The 17,450-nt window shown below is 40.8% G+C and overlaps 1 protein-coding gene across 1 annotated transcript in view; it reads right to left on the reverse strand.

Annotated features, from left to right (window-relative positions):
• Positions 1 to 16,943, reverse strand: part of AGPS (alkylglycerone phosphate synthase) — a 51,448-nt gene extending 34,505 nt beyond the window's left edge. The window contains exons 1-3 of the mRNA XM_057411788.1: positions 16,685 to 16,943; positions 3,985 to 4,074; positions 1,442 to 1,532 (exon numbers count right to left, since the gene is read on the reverse strand). Of these exons, the coding sequence (XP_057267771.1) occupies positions 1,442 to 1,532; positions 3,985 to 4,074; positions 16,685 to 16,878 (375 nt within the window). The 5' untranslated portion in view covers positions 16,879 to 16,943. The remainder of the gene's footprint in view (positions 1 to 1,441; positions 1,533 to 3,984; positions 4,075 to 16,684) is intronic.
• Between the last annotated feature and the right edge of the window lie 507 nt (positions 16,944 to 17,450).

The raw sequence follows: 17,450 nt of genomic DNA on the forward strand, positions 1-17,450 counted from the left end.
ACAGAAGCAGGTACCTTAACGGTTGTCAATTACAGCAGAAAAGTTGCATGCAACAGGAACCCTCCAGTCTCACACAACACAGACAGGAAGAGATGAGCTAGAAAGACAAATGGACCAAGAGATCCCTTCCCTACTACTGTTCCTGTAAACAAGTTTCGTTATGCTCTGATGACAGTAGAAGGTAAAAACACAATACAGCATGACAAATTAAAGTATAAACTAGGAACTATGACACACTGAAAATGAGGGACCTGAAGAAGTAGCTGAGAATAGCTATAAGAAGTCCAGATATATACTGGAGACTCCAGTGTCCTATTCTGTGTCAAGGCAGCCAGCCTGTTTCAGATTGCACCAAGAACATCAGAACCAGAGCAGCACGATGTTAACAGGAAAGCATTCAACGTTGCTGGAAGATCTCCTTAAGAACTGGTTTGCAAGACATGCTGTGGGATCAAGACACTAATCAAGAATCCTTCCTTATCCTCCACTTCTACTTCATTCTATATGTCCTTCACATGTAGAAAGAGAACAATAGCTCTCAAGACCTCTGGTCACAGCAAGTTAATGCATTTGCCAGTTAAGACCAAGACCAGTCCTGGTTAAGGAAAACATATCAAGATGATTTTTTTCAAATTACACTGGCAGATGAAAAAACATCTTTATTAACAAGAGAAGACTGAAGAAACATTCAGGTTTTTAGGCCCTATGAGACTACCTACTTCAGAGAAAATGCAATCTTGAACTCACTCAAGAAATGGGGAAAACTTACCCAAAGCAGGGTTGCTAAAGTCACTGTGCAAGCACAGCCTGCTTCCAACACTGTTTAAGCATCTATCTAGTCAGGAAACTGCAGCCTCAAAGGAATTAATGTTAGCAGGGAGTCAGCTCTCCCAACTAACACAAGTTAATCTTTTTAAAAAGCAAAATATGGGTGCTTCACAAAACCCAGAACATTCCAAATGTGGGTTTTTTTCTGAAAATATTCAGCTCAATTTTGAGTATTCTGGCAGCCACTTTTCAGTGCCCAGACATTAAAAAAAATTTACTGTCAAATAAGAACTTTGATTATGAAATACACTATCATGAACACCACTGAAGTTGTATAAACAATTCTCCCTAGGCTAACAGTTTCCACTACCTTGAAGAGCAACCTGCACACAAGGACAAAAACCTCTGAGTTGGAAACTTTCATTCCAATAAAAGTATCACGAGTTAAAGTGGAACCACAAATTATGCGAAGTCACTAAAGGTTTCACATAGTAGTTCTACATCAATTTTTCTCTTTTTTCCCCAAAAAAAACCCTGAGGTACCAATACACTATATTTAAATCAATTATGTGCAACATGACCTACAGGACAACAGCCGAATTACCTTTAACAGTGTGGTCTTGACTATCACCAAGACAAGTGTTCAAAGGAACTGGTTCAGCTATTTACTTACTCTAGAGGTAGTTTTGTGATCCAGACTGGCTCCAAAGGTTTTTTCCATCCATTCCTTAAAAGTTGGTAATACCATACCACCTAATCTGTACCTGAAAAGTCAATATTACACAGGGTCATTTTAGATTAAACGACTGCATGTCAGATACACTTCTTTTGATTCTGTGTATGCACAAAAGTTATTTCCAATTCTTTACCTACAAGCCTGCAGACCTTCTAACCATTCAGTTTTCATGTAACTGCACATTTCATTGTATTTAACTGTTCTGTACTCCATGCAAAATCAAATCACCATCATCTTAAGTATTACTTTTCTGCATGATCTTTGGGAATCATAGAATATGGCTTCTGAGATGTCCCAAACTTCCTTCCACCCCCTCTTCACTTTTAAGAAAGGTCTCTTCCTTTCAGTAGTGTGGAAAGCAGTATCACAGTTTACATGCCAGTTATAGGTAGAGGACGTGTTTATGGACACACTACCATGTGAACAGCAGTCTCAGAGACCTTACGTATTGTCATGACAAGCAGTGTTAAAGGTTCTTCCCTCATAATCAGAACGCAGAATAAGAAGTAAAGGGCAGGGTTTGATCACTGTCCAGGACAGATCAGGAGTGCAGTTTGCCACACACTGGTACTAGGACCAGTTATATATAAAGTCTTCACCAGTGATCTGGATTCATTAGTGGAATATTCAACTAGATGAATATTAAGCAACTTTGTGGAGACAGATACTACACAGATAGGAACTCGGGACTTTAAAAAACCTGAGAGAACAAATGAAGATGGAAAATAATAGATAGACAATTGCAAAGCCATGCACCCACCCCCCAAAAAAGGCATTACTTGCACATTCAGCAGAATGTAGTGAAGCTAGAGAGGGTTCAGAGAACAACTGTAGAGGCCAAGGGACCTCACAAGCAGAGACTAAAGGGTCCAAGATTCCTCAGCATCGACAGAGAGCAGATTATTTGAGGACACAACTCATAATCAATAAAGCAGCAGATAGGCCAAAGAACTACCACTCACCTAATCCTGCAACACAGTAAAGGATATTTGGTTTAAAACAAGTACTTTACACAACAGCAACATGGAACTTGCTGCCATGGGATGCTGTAGAGGCAGACAGTTATCAGCAGACTTGAAAGCTGTTAGACAAATTTATGGACAACAGATCTATAAGTAGACACTAAAAGGATGCCGCATCTTCAACATCACTGCAGATGCCTATTCTCCTGTTTCCACTCCAAACACTCTCCTTTTGCCACTGTGACAAACTTTTCCATAGAAACTACAATGATGTGGCCCAACAGGGCATTTCTAATATTATCTAGCAGAGAGGCAGAATGCAGATGGGGAGAAAAAACTGCCATTCTCCTCCCATTTTAGAATAGTGACTGGTAGGTACTTATCAGTCAAACAGCAGCCTCAATGCTTCCTGCTGAAAAATAAAACAATCCAAGTCTAGCCCTTTACTGTTTTTATCTTCACACTGCCTGGATTTTCTGTGCAGCATAACCTATCCCACATAAACTAAAAACATCAGATGAAAGAATGAGTGACAAAGTGGTAAGAGTGAGGATCCTGGCAAAAGGAGAGAGATCACCAATATCTCCCTAAATATTATACAGCAAATTGAAGCACCTAAGACAAGACTTTGCATAAGCTCCCTTCCAACCCAAACCATTCTATGATTCTAAGACTGAAGTGCTCAACATGCCAATTAGGTTTTTTCAGCTTTGACTCAAACTAGCTCAATGCTAGTTCACAAACTCAAAGACCAGGAAGGAAATTTTCTGAAGTACAGTACTTATTTCAGACTTATTTCTTTTCATGTATTTTTTAAACCAGGGAAGACATAGCAAGACTAATTTCCAATGACAGAGAAAGTAAGATGTCAAGCGCCAGGCCTAAACCTCCTGAAAGAAAGATCCCCAAGTAGACTTAATTTTAATATCATTTCCTCAAAAAAAAAAAACACCCAGATTTCTCAGAAAAACAAGCTTGCTATGCAAGGTGCTAGTACGTACTAAATCAGAAGTGTTGCCACTAAAGAACATACAACTGATAAGCAATTTTTATTTTAAAAATAAAAACCTCAGGGGATAAAGTAGCTCTGTGCACAACAGTTAAACGCAAACTGGAAAGTTTAATAAAGCAACTTGATGTTTGAGAGATCCTCAAAACTGCACAGACCTGCTGCATGTCACTAAGGCTTTATAACATGGTGCACATTCTTAGTTTGAATCCATTCTCCAAGGCAAATTTAATGCACAGAGTATATCAAGTTAGAGAACACTCCATTAATTTATCTTTATCATACTTTTAATAAACCTTTCAATAAGCCACCCCACCTATTTCACGACACAGTAGGCTACTGTGTATAGAATCCAGTAAACCTGTTAAGTGCAGAGCAACTAATGACCTATTCTATGAGATAAAGCAAGGTTTTTTGCCTTCTTTGGATCAACTGAACAGTGAATGTTTTAAACTCTTTTCAAAGAGTAACTAAATAAGATATTTCCTTTATATAAATTTTCAACTTGCCTTTTTCCTGTGAATTCTGCTTGACCCTTCTTGTTGAAGATGAATTTGGAGTCATTATAACCCCATCCATTCCATTTCAGAAGTTCTTGCCTTAAAGGGAGAAATATATGTAAGTAAGACTGTTAGCATATTGTAAGGCCAAAGGCAGTTACATGCCTTTGGAAACAGTTTTATCAGATAGCAGTTGAAGAAATCAAGTACATATCCAAAAGTGCATAGCTTAATAGAGCTAAAAGTAATTCTGCAGCCACAACCATTACTTTTTCAGATTGCATCCTAAGACTTGAAAGACAGGATGCTTTATAAAAACAACCACCAGCTTGGAGTCAATGCATATGGTATGGTGATAGTCTCAAATCAAGAAGAGTAATAGCTGAAAGACGCCTATGTTTAAATCTATACATAAATACTAACACACAAATAGGTAACAGATAAATATTTTCAGAATGAAAAAGGCATTTAGCATTATTATTCTCTGTCAAGAAAATAATTTTAAATTTCAGGGTTTTAATGTTACTACTAAAATCCCACTGCACTCTTAATAGCATTCACTTGATAAGGAACTCTCAGACATTTGATTGAAAATACATTACGGAAAGTAAAAAACACAGCCAAAACTAAAACCAACCCAACAAAAACAAACCTTAAGAACTGCAGGAATAACATACCAAATACAACCAGAATGTACCACCGTAAGATAGGAAACATTAAAAAACCCAAACCCACAACTGCTAAAATACAACCGCAAAACTGAAATGCCTTAAGGACAAACATACCAAAACAAGACGATCTCTTAATTAGGATGAAGTTTTGAGAAGTGTATCAATGTAAACCTATTTAAGACTTAGGGATATACAAAGAATAATTATACATTACTCTAACTTTGCTTAAAAAGTTTGCAAATTATTTACGTTAGAAATTAAGTACCGACCTAAACCATGAGTATCAGTTATAAAAAGGCATACTGAAGAAGTCTGAAAGCATATGATTTACCCCACTCTGCTATACAGAATGTAGATCTTATGCTTTGACTGTATAACATAACCAGGGGTGACCATTTCACAAAGACCTCAGGATTCAGAGAAAGCACTGCCTCAAGTCAGTTGTAACTCAAGCATTATACCCAAGATAACTGGGTGACGACTGATTACCAAAGGTCTTTTTTATAAAGATAATATTAACATAGATTGCTACTGTGTCATAAATATACTTGGCTTAATTAAAATTCATTTTCTTCAAACTGCCTGCACACAAGGTTTTAATTAATCAAATGGAAAAAAAGACATGAACATGTATTTCATTACAATGTTTGAATTGGACATTTCAACAAGCCTCTGACAAATCTGGCACTTCAAGCAAGCTTTAGCAGTTTACTGGGTATTGAAAGAGCTCTATACAGCTTTGTGAAATAGCCAATCTATATTGTTCTTTCACACTGAGGAACTGATTCTAAAATTTCAGCCAAAATTAAACTGTTTGAGCAGACAATTGTCCAGATACAGAAGCCCCTCTATTTGGCTGCCTTCTCTCTCAATAGACTTGATCTTTACACATGTAGTGGCCACACAGAAAAGGACATAGGTCTACTCATGTTTGATAGCACAGGACTGCACTGTGCTATCGTACCAACATGAAAGATTATGAAAAAGTGTTCTTAATGGACATTATGCAGGCTTGCCTTTTTTTACATATTCTATATATATATATTCTGTATATGTATATTTATCAATATTATATACATTTATAGGAAACTCCAGGAAGATGCTGAATTGTTCCCAGCTGAGAAAAAGCTGACACAGAATAGGCCAACTCAGAAGCATTTATTTTATTCTTTTATTCTTTTAAACTAAATGTCTCACCACTGCAGTCCTCCTCAAGGCAGGATTTCTCCCTCTGCTGACTAAATGTAGTATTTCTATACACCCAATCTCTGTAGTTTGTTACATCCTGTGAAGTCAGCACAGACATATTAAGAAGTGAAATTTGAGGAAGGCTCAAGCAGCTTCCCCCCCAGTTTAGACAGGTAAGTCCTCTCACAAGGCAGTGCTGAAATAAGTATGCCAACTATGACACATGAAACAGGCTAGAAAAACTAGCTACTAAGCTGGAGACAATCAGACAGACCAAGACACGGAAGACCAGGCGCCAAAGAACCTTTTGAGGTGAGGCAAAACTGATAAACCACAGCTTTGAAACTACCATTAGTCCTGATACTGGTACAGATAGATACTTCCCACAAAATCCAGGGAGATACTATTAATTAAAGTACTGAACAGAGACCCAGATAGAGGGTCTTTCTGCTAAGCTGACTGCTTTTCTAAAGGCCTGCTTTCCTACGTGGTGCTTCCATCAGGCATTAAAATACAGAACAGATGTTAAAGAGTTTTAACTCCAGAAAGTTACTCCAGTAGCTTCAGGTTGAGCTACTCCTGAATAAAATAAGTACACAAAGGTTTACACTGCCCAACAACATAGCTCTTGCTATTAGCATGATGAGAATAATCTAACAATTTGCACATTTTTAGAACAACAGCTGCTTCTAAAACATCTCCACTACCTTATAACACACAGTCAGGAGATTCCCCCCCCGCCATGCATAACGGGCAGTATTATATGTTGTGACAGGTTGTTGTGGTTTAAGTCCAGCCAGCAACCCAGAACCATGCAGCAGCTTGCTCACTCCCTCCCTCTCCTACCCCCACTCCCAGAGGGATGGGGAGGAGAATTGAAAGAATGTAACTCCCATGGGTTGAGATAAGAACAGTCCAGTAACTAAGGTATAACACAAACCACTGCTGCTACCACCAATAATAATAATGGTAAGGGAAATAACAAGGGAAGAGAATACAACTGCTCACCACCCGCCGACCGATACCCAGCCTAACCCAAGCAGTGATCTAACCCTTCCAGGTAACTGCCCCCAGTTTATATACTGGGCATGATGTGCTGTGGTATGGAATACCTCTTTGGCTAGTTTGGATCAGGTGTCCTATCTCTGCTTCCTCCCGGCTTCCTCTCCCCTCCCTGGCAGAGCATGAGACTCACAAAGTCCTTGGTTAGAATAAACATTACTGAGCAACAACCAAAAACATTGGTGTTATCAGCGCTGTTCCCAGGCTGAAAGTCAAAAACACAGCACTGCTCCAGCTACTAAGAAGGAGAAAAATGACTGCTACTGCTGAACCCAGGACACAGGTAAAGACCACCACAGAAAGTTAAGCATTTAACTTTTATATTCAAAACTACTGAGCAAGTCTGAGGTTTCTGTCTGGAGACAGTCATCTTACATTCATTCTTTCTTTTGTTCCACCACACCACAGTAACTACCAGTTTAAGCTGGTTATGGCAGTCCCTAGCACTTCATGCCTATGTGCTAAGACCAATTTAGCAGACATACTACACGCAGCTCCCTAAAAAAGAATCCTAATGTCCTAGTTTCAAGGATTTAAACCACAACACCTAAAAAGACCAGATTTTAAATGCAAGACTGATTAGTCAGCTCTGATTTGTAACTGACAGAGCCTGCAGGAAGACCAAACTGTTTAGGTCTTCCCACATACCATTTGAAAGGTATGCTCTTCATGAACAAGAGCTGGTAAACCTCAACTCAAGAAACAGAAGGTAAAAAGGAAAAAAGTATTTTTCTAATCTTTTTATCTTTTGGTCAATGAGAAAATGAAAATGAGCCAGCAGTGTGTGCTCGCAGCCCAGAAAGCCAACCGTATTCTAGGCTGCATCAAACGGAGCATGACCAGCAGGTTGAAGGAGGTGATCCTGCCCCTCTACTCTGCTCTCGTGAGACCTCACTTGGAGTATTGTGTGCAGTTCTGGTGTCCTCAACATAAAAAGCATATGGAACAAGTCCAGAGGAGGGCCACGAGGATGATCAGGGGACTGGAGCACCTCCCGTATAAAGACGGTCTGAGAAAGTTGGGGCTGTTCAGTCTGGAGAAGAGAAGGCTGTGTGGAGACCTCATAGCAGCCTTCCAGTATCTGAAGGGGGCCTACAAGGATGCTGGGGAGGGACTCTTCATTAGGGACTGTAGTGATAGGACAAGGAGTAACGGGTTAAAACTTAAACAGGGGAAGTTTAGATTGGATATAAGGAAGAAATTCTTTACTGTAAGGGTGTTGAGGCACTGGAATGGGTTGCCCAAGGAAGTGGTAAATGCTCCATCCCTGGCAGTGTTCAAGGCCAGGCTGGACAGATCCTTGAGTGGCATGGTTTAGTGTGAGATGTCCCTGTCCATGGCAGGGGGGCTGGAACTAGATGATCTTAAGGTCCTTTCCAACCCTAACTTTTCTATGATTGTAATCATAATTGTTTTAATATCATTCCTCCCTCTTCTTCATTTTCATACTGCCCTTTTGCAGCATTATTTATACAGTCACCATTCCTTAGAAAAAGCTTTTCAGACCCCAGCTTAAGTGCAGCACTCCCACTGCACCCTGTAATGCCCTAGTGCAGCAATTAGAGCTGCCTATCAGATCAGTATCCTGCATCACCTTTACCTTGGCTCTTTAAGAATGATCTTAAACTGTGACTGAGCAATCAATGTAGCCTTCTACATTTCCCAAGGTTTTCATTCCCCAAAATCTCAGTGTTAAACTCATATTCCAGAGGAGTAAAAAGGGCAGAAAGAATTGTGGAGCATCAGCAGACCTAAGTGCAAACTGAAAACTCCCTCCATGTACAAGTACTCAATCCTGGCTCCGAGACAAAGGGACTCAAACAACACACTGATGTGCAACTAATACATACCACCAATAAACCTACCTAAACTTTTTACAAATTATGTATCCTCTAACACACCTGAAACAAAATTTCCCTTGATAGTAATGGTTCCCATTCTCATTTTTAAATTCAATAATTGGATTGCTAAATGGTAAAACAACAACTCCAAATACCCTGTATAGTATCTGAGTAACATCTGAATATCTCAAAGCATGTTAAAGACTTTCATGCCCCCACCTGAAAACAGAAATATGCTCAGTTTGGCTTAGTCAACCGACATGTTCCTGCTACACGCTCTATGTGTAGCAAAACATAATTTACACACTCATCTACTTTTCTTCCCAGCCTCCTTTCCAAGAACATACATATAGTAAAGACAGACTCATCAACATTTGGTGTTATTCTTGCTTTAAACTCTGTATTACTCAACTCTATACCATACCTGAACTGTCTCATTTAAAGACAGCATGTTTCCTATTCGGTACATTGGCTTCAACAAATTATCAAGCTTACTGACTGGTTTCATCTCTTGACAGAAATATGAAACATTTTAGCCAGAAATAGTAGGAGATTACCAGTTCTTTCTTGCCTTCTAACTCAAAAGGGCAGAAATTCACTACTGAAAAGCATGAAGTACTACAGAGCATGCTTCACTTTTTTGAATATATATTTTTATATATATATACACACACAAAATGATATTGCCTGAAGGGAAAAAAAAGCTGAAAGAAAACAAGTTACCATGGAAACAGTGACACTAGGAAATGAAACAGTGTGACCAGGTTAAGCGAATTTCAATATTTTACTGTCATTACAATGCCCAACACTACAATACTAATGTGACTCTATGCAATACAAACTTTTACAGCAACATATTTGTTCCACAAGTCCAGCATTTTTCTGGAAAACTGTCTATGGAATAACCAAGGAGACACCGGGCAGGACACTGATCAGGTCACGGCCCAAGGCACTGCATTAAGCCCTCAAATGACCATTAACAAACTGGGCAGAAGCTCACAAAGTGACAGCATGTCTAGACTGGGAGGGTGGCCTCAAGCCTACCGGCTGAGTAAGTGCTCCCAAGGCATCCAGTCACTCGGCTGGGCAGGTAGAAACCTCCAGACCTACCCTGTTTCAACAGGATTGTACCTTCCAGCACTCCCCACATCTTATGTTTTAGCAAGAGGCACAGTGACTGGCTGAAAAAGTTATTGTCTCTCCCTAGACTGAAGAACAAGCACAGGGTCTCCCACAGGTATCCAAGCTCAGCATCCAAATTCAACTCAAGAGGAAATTAAACCATGGATATAATTTTCTCATAGTTTCAAATTCACATGGCAGGTACATACCAGACATCTGCATACAGAATACTTAAAACTGCCAGTCAAAAAGAGTTTTATGCTACAGAAGTATCACCAACAGTTACAGAGCCTTTTATTTTCCAGCGTCTAAAGCACATTGATGTTGTAACACCAGAAGTAAAAACAAAGCTTTTCATTCATGAAGTTATGAGATTATGTTCAATGAAATATCAGAACCAAGAAATGAATGAACTCCAAACGCTAGCATCATGCAATTTAACACAAAAGAATGGAATTGCCTCATTACATAGGCATAGCATCTAAGCATAAATACCAACAAAACTTCCCCCTCCTCCAAAATAATCTGAAGATCTGACACTTTATACACAAAAGAGACAAGCAGGCTAGCTTACTCAAAGACCAAGCGACAGCTCCATGTATTTTCTTCAGAGAAGCAAGATGAAAGTGCAGTTCCATCCAACTAATTCCTGTACCTCAGGTGGAGCAAAGCCAAGATGCTCACTCAACTTCCTCACAATAACCACTAGCATTTTCAATTTGATCACCAGTTGATGCTTAGCATTAAAACATATACGTAAAATACTCAGACACTCCTCCTGTTCCATGATCCAAGAACCAGCATGTTCTTGCAAACTAGTTTAAAGTGGCAGTTTTAAGGGCTACCACATGGGCTAAAGCACCAGCATTTGCCAAATGTAACAATACAGAAGTGTCTTGCAGGTTGTAGGGGTCTTGCAAAACACAGTAACTCCTCAAAGCCCACCTCACCTGGACTTTTGGTTACCAGCTCAAACCACCAGCTTGAAATTCAGAACTTCTTCCATGGGTGATACCAGAAAGTCACTCTCCCTCCCCTCTGGACCAGTATCTCTGTTTGGGTTAGAAAGTCACACTTCTCAACCAAGTGGGCAAGCCACTCCAAAACCCTTTATAAACCAGCAGTAAATTAGTTATCAGGTGCCTGGAAATAACAAAAGGGAACGTAGCCCAAGGAATCCCTCAGGAACCGATTTGTGAAAGCAACATTTATCTGAAGAAGAACGCCATGCTGCAGGCACTGAGTATCTGCTGTGTTTGTCATTTTTAGACTTCTTCTATCTTGAAGGATCTTTCCTGCAGCAAATCAAATGTAATCCCTCTCAAGTCTGAAGTCAAATAACATCTGTTTTATAAACTTAGACACATTCATGTTCTATAGCCCACACTTTCAGTTAAACCCCTGCAGCTGCACATACACCTGTTCTGTTTGCTGATATGGCAACTGAAACCTTGCATTCATATTTACAGTTTAAATATAAAGAAAGCAGCAAATGCAGACAAGATTTTAGGCATACGAATTCAAGGGCTTAAGTACTCAAGTGAGGTTTTTTTTAAACTGTTCTGATAAAAGAAATGTTAACTCTCCTTATACATGTTCCTAGCCTCCGCTATTTCATTGCTCTTTATTTCACCACATTGTAATAAACAAAGCCCTGAGGAACAAGAAAATTGGCATTTCTCTAGTGTTCTTTCATAGAAAGCACAAGTCAATTACGGTGAATTAAAAATTCAGGAAAGCCAAGACATTATAACTGTGCTGCTCAGTGTACACTTGCCAAACGATGCAACAGAATACTTTACTAGAAGCTATCTCTATTCCACCTACTATTTCACTTGGCACCAATTTTGTTTTTATCCTTGAAGAGGCTGCTTTGCTACAAAATACACGTACATGGCTACTTGCAGGCAGCAAGCAAACAAGCACTTGCAGATTTTCCAAACGCTTGAGATCAGTCCTTTGAGAAGTAATCTTTTGAGTTTGCAAAGCCAGGACATTTGCTTCACTATCTTAAAAATTGAGATAATGAAGGAGCCGACTGTCTGCCACTTATTCTCTCAAGCAAAATAAGCTCAGTTCCGGGACAATACTGTTTTACCTATTGCACAGGCAAAAATTGCCATGCTCTGTAGCAAATACATCATAAAACCGCTGAAGAAAACTTTCTGGCTTATATCATCAACCCTGAAGGCTTGCACGTAACAGGCTAGTTTTGGATATAACAACACTAAAGGCATTATGTTTGTCCATCATATCCAGCCTACAATTTATTTTTATTACTTCACATACTTGTTCTCTACAAAGAGGTATAACATTTCAGGAAAGTCTAGTTGGCTGCAACCTGTTACACTACAAGTGTCCTTACTTTAATCCAGCTCAAAGCAACTTTTATGAAGTCCAAGTGCAATATCATTCTATTCAGTTTAGTTAAGCAAGTCAAGTTTAAATAAATAGGTATATACACATTCTTTTTCCTGTACACAACAGTTCCAATCTCAGTAGATAAAGTCAATCTACAATTTTTTTTCTATTTTTGCTGTAAACTGCTACATGCCTTCATAAAATTCATATTGTACTTTACATATTAAGCATACTTTACACTTCTGTCTTGTATCTGGGTTTTTTCCTAACAAAACTAACAACTATATCCAGTTTGGTTTATTTGGTATCAAATGATCTAACAATAGATATTATATTACCTAAATATTACAGATTTCTTACATTTCAACTGCTTTATATTCAACTACTTAGAGCTACACAGGAATCGCTGCTGTATATGAAGTCACATTTGCCTTGAGATTATAACACTTCCTTTTATCAGACTAATGATTCGATGAGAGTCTCTTACTTTATCTGCCATCTTTATCTCTCATCTTTATCTCTCAAGCATTACCCTTGACTAACCATTAACTACTCTGATGCAATCACAGAGCTGCCTGTGAACTGCCACACCTTCCTCAATGCACCAGGCTCCTACTCTTCCGATTTCTTAAGAGACTAGTGGCACCAACCCTCTCCTCCTTTGCATTAAGCTTCCACGACCTTCAGATATACCAGGATTCAGTTTAGTGTCAAGTATTGCTTATACACTGTTGTCTAAACAGTTAAATGTTTATAATAAACTAAAGATTGGTATAAGTATTGGAGGCAAGATATGAAGCCTCTTTGATGATACTTGTTAAAATTCAAGTAGTAACAGCTTTTTAGGAGTTAATTCATGATGCTTCTTAATAGAGTCAATCATTACTAGCAACTACAGCAAGAACTGGTATGGTGCTATTAGCACATTACCCTAAGCAACTTGAGTGTGAACTTCATACAGAGCAGGCAGCTAACTGTATACTCATTCCTCAGTTTACCCTGGATAACAGCATGACCATAATAATTAAAAGAAAGCCACAAACCTCTCCTCATCCCACAGGAAAGAAGCTTCTCCACAGAAAGAAGAATTGGGAAATCCTGCCCTGCTTTTTCTTGCTCCAGGGCAGAAAAAAAAAAAATGAGCCTATGAGCTACCGAATCAACATTTAGTTACACTCAGCCAATACTCCCCCTTTAATAAGGATCAAATTGTTTAAAGTCTGAGTAAGTTATAATAGAAGCTACTATGGCAAGATTAACATCAGTGCATGCTCCACCTCTGAGGCACTCTTACGTTCTAGCATGCATAACAGTTACTTTGCTATAACTGCATTCTAGGGAGTTGCAGCACCTTACTGTTTTCAAAGCAGTACAAGTTGAACACTTCATGCAATTACTCTTCAACATGACCATATGTAAATTTTTAACTCAGGTCTTACCAGCAAAGTGAACTTATTAATATCTGGTCAACAAAAGTTATCAGCATAACAGAAAAGTTCAGAAAAAAAAGTAATTTCAAGAAAAAGTTGGTTTTCCAACTCAGTTTTGTCTGATAAGTTTTTCAGCGTGACTATCATCCTGTTAAGGCCTCAACACACACTATATAACAATGATCCCCATCTTCCACTGCAACAGTGAATTAAAGTAGGAAATACAAGCCAGGACTGCCACCAAGAAATAACATTTCTCCACTCTTCTGGTGCCTGGGATTTCCCCCAAGTGGATACTCAGAAAACAGAGCTGCTTGTCTTTTTAGATGACTTCTCCCATCTTTATAACTGACATTTTAAAAAGTAGGAAGTATATTATAATCTTTAAACACACTGATCTGCAAACACATTGTTTAGCATTGAGGCATTCTTCTTTAGAAACAGGAACACCCACAGACTCCCAGTTAGCTTCACACACTCTCCTTCCTCCCCTTGCTGATGATAAATAGCATCTGGATAAGATCCTTAAAAGTCTGGTCTTTGAACAATCAACAAGAAAGCAGTGTTTCTGTAGGTTACTGTCTAGTGACTACTGGATAAGCGGCCAGAAGAAATATTTTTCTGATCAAGACATACACCTGAAGTACTACAAAGGGGGTTTTTCACCATAGGAAGTCTACTTTGCAGAAGAAATGCAACATGGCAGTGCACCTAAATCTACAATAGTGTCTGTAGCTTTGATACCATTCCAAAAACCACAGGAAAGATGCAACAGGCATAATGAACCAAAATTTTGCCTAAGGTACTTTTGCCAGGAAAAATGAAAGGAATAGCTCAAGAGGCAGAAAAGCTGAATCATCATACAGAAAACTGCAAGAAAAAAAGATCTGTGTTTGGATTGTACTAATGCTGCTGATAAAAGCCACACAGTATCTCACAGTACCCATCTATAAGTCAGTTACTTTTACCAGATTTCTTTCAACCAATCTTCCAGATGAGCTAGAAGTCACTAGAGCTTCATCACTTGCCACCTCCAAATCTGCATAGGCAGCAATTGTCTTTTTTGCCCCCCATCACTCACTTCAAAACCTAGGTACTATCCTCAAACACAAACTCTACCTACATCCTCACATCCAAACTATGTTTAAGTACCAGAACGTTCACATGCAACATCTCAAACATATTTCAACCACATCTCAGATGCTCAGAGGGAAACTTAAGACAGAGATATAGTCCCCTTCAAGGATTTTTTGTTTCCATACGTACAAAAAGTCTGGGCTGTAATGACATCAACACAGTTGTACCTATCGTGTGGACCAAGCTTTACAACAGCTTCCTTACACTCCCACAGCAAAGTACCCAGCAGTTGCACCATTTTGATCATAAGCTTCTTGAAGCAACAATTTTTATTCTTAATTCAGAACAAGTTATTTTGAGTAAAACCAGCAATCCATTACAATCCTATAGCAAATCCCAACATGGGAGAGCAATGTCAATAACTTGTAGAAGTACAGGTGTGAAGTTCACTGTGCCTTTGCTTCCAGAGAAAGAACCTACCCTTCAGGTCACACACATCTTCACAAAAACTTTTCTCCTGCCCTCCAAGGATAAAATAACTGGCTGTCAAAATTACGCAATAACTCATATAAAAGAAATCCCTAACTAGTTAAACTGATATATTTTTCCAGAAATGCTGACTTCTTCCTAAATCCAAACCGAAGAAAAACTCTCTAAGGAAGGCTACAATTTTGGAATGATTCATTTCTTCTAGTGAGCTGCACTGTTTGACACACCTCCTGCTAGAGCTTCAAAACCCCCTCAGTGAGAACTAAGGACTTTCAAAGTTGTCAGCATTTGACTACATGCCCATGACATCCCAGTACTCCTAGAGCAGTCATGCTCAGCTTGTGGCCCTGGGCCACAAACAGAGCATTAGAATAATTCAGACTGTGCAGTTGAGAGCAAACCATAGGCTGAATGGAATTTCCTCTAAGGAGTAATAACTCTCTCAGCACTACTTGCCTTATCTGCCTCTTTTCTGTCCTCATACACTAACGTAATAGTCCCTGTACACAGCTCAATGGAGAACAGTAAGTTTTCTGTAACCTGAACCTTACAATGCTCTTACAGGATAGCAAGCCAACACGTATACAGAAAATCCACATCCCAGAAAGGGAAAAAAATCGCGAAACACAAGTCCACCCCAGCAGAAAGGTAGGCCTCATGGTAAGTTACGTGAAACTGTATCATGTTGTTTTAACGGAAGCATTTAAAAGGATCTAATAGAAAATTAAACCCAGGAGACAGTGAAGCCGTGTTGAACTAGACGATTTGCCTTCCCTTGGTCTCATGTGACCTGAGATTCCTTATTACTAAATACAGCAGGAAACAGAAGAAGTAGTTAATATGCTTAAGACTATTCATTTCTAATAAACCTTAGAGTCTAATGTATGAGCACATCTTTGGCAGCATTCACAAAATATAAAGGTCTCACATGTCTGTGAACACATGAGAACTGAATGCCCATACACAAACCTCTCTCTTCACATGCCACATTCTTTGCTATAGCAGCCTCAAAGCATTTTACAAACACTAAATCTTTTCTTCAGTTATTAAGGACACTATAAACGACTTTCCATTTTAATGCAATCCCACCTACTACAGAAACAAGTAGGAGGCTGAAGACCCCCTTCCTTCAGTTTCATCTCCTCTCACAGTGGTGAATCGCTCCAGCACATCAGCCGCCTTTGGGCTCAGTCTCAGCCCCATCCTCCCGCCCGCCGCTGCCTTCCCAACTCGTCCCAGCCCCGCTAACCGGCAGCTCCCCGCACAGCCCACGGGGGCCTCCGCCCGAGCCGCTAACCCACGCCCGTCCCCGGGCGGAACTAAGATCTCTCTCTGCTGCACAGGCTGCCGCAGTACCGACCCGCACCGGCAGCCTGTCACTCCGGGAGGCCGCCCAGCCCGGCACAGCCTCCCCTCCCGGGCACAGCACGGGGCCCACTGCCCTACGGGGACCCCCGCCCGCACCCACCGCTTCCTGGGGATGGAGCCGGAGGCCGGCCCGGTGGAGCCCCCCTGCGCCTTGCAGGGACTCAGGGAGAGCGCTTCCCGCTCCGGAGCCCGCGGCGAGCTCCGCAGGTGCCCTGAGATGATTCGCAGCCTCCGCCGGGCGGAGGACGGGGAGCCGCCGCCGGTTCCCGCTGCCTCCTCCGCTGCGGCCGCCATCGCACTTCCGTGTTGTGCCGCCGACCGCCGCCGGGTGAGAGGTCGGGCGAGCGGAAGGCAGCTCCCGGCGCTCCCCTCATATAGGCTGTCCCGGCATGCACCGCCGCCCTCGCGCTTCCCGCCTCGGCCGGACCCAGCCCGGCCCAGCCTTTGGGGGGTGGTGGTGAGCGCGGCGCCGTGAGCAGCCCCGCTGGGGCAGGCGTTCCTTAGGGGGCCGTGGGGGACGTGGGTGTTGTTAGAGCTCTGGAGCCCGGCTTCCATGCGCAGCCCTTCAGAACGGTCATCTGCCTCGGCAGGGCAGTGGTGAAACGAGAGAAAAAGGGGCTTTATTAGGGATTGCACACGTCCTGTGCTGTGAGTGTAGCTCCGTTAGATCCCTTAGAGAACACAATGCTGGGTGTTCTGTAAAGATGAGGATTGCCAAAGTTAATGATGAAATGCTAATGAACAGTGATGGCATAGGCGGGTTACCTAAGAAACAGGTTGGTGAGGTGACAGGTGATCCTATAGGGTTTATCATTATTGTTGACAGGGACACAATGGCCTGGTGAGTGATGGCTGCTGAGCCAGGC

The sequence above is a fragment of the Pezoporus wallicus genome, unplaced genomic scaffold (assembly GCF_028554395.1).
Source record: "Pezoporus wallicus isolate ANWC-B61680 ecotype Strahan unplaced genomic scaffold, APGP_CSIRO_Pwel_v1 contig_6732, whole genome shotgun sequence".
Classification (NCBI taxonomy): domain Eukaryota; kingdom Metazoa; phylum Chordata; class Aves; order Psittaciformes; family Psittacidae; genus Pezoporus; species Pezoporus wallicus.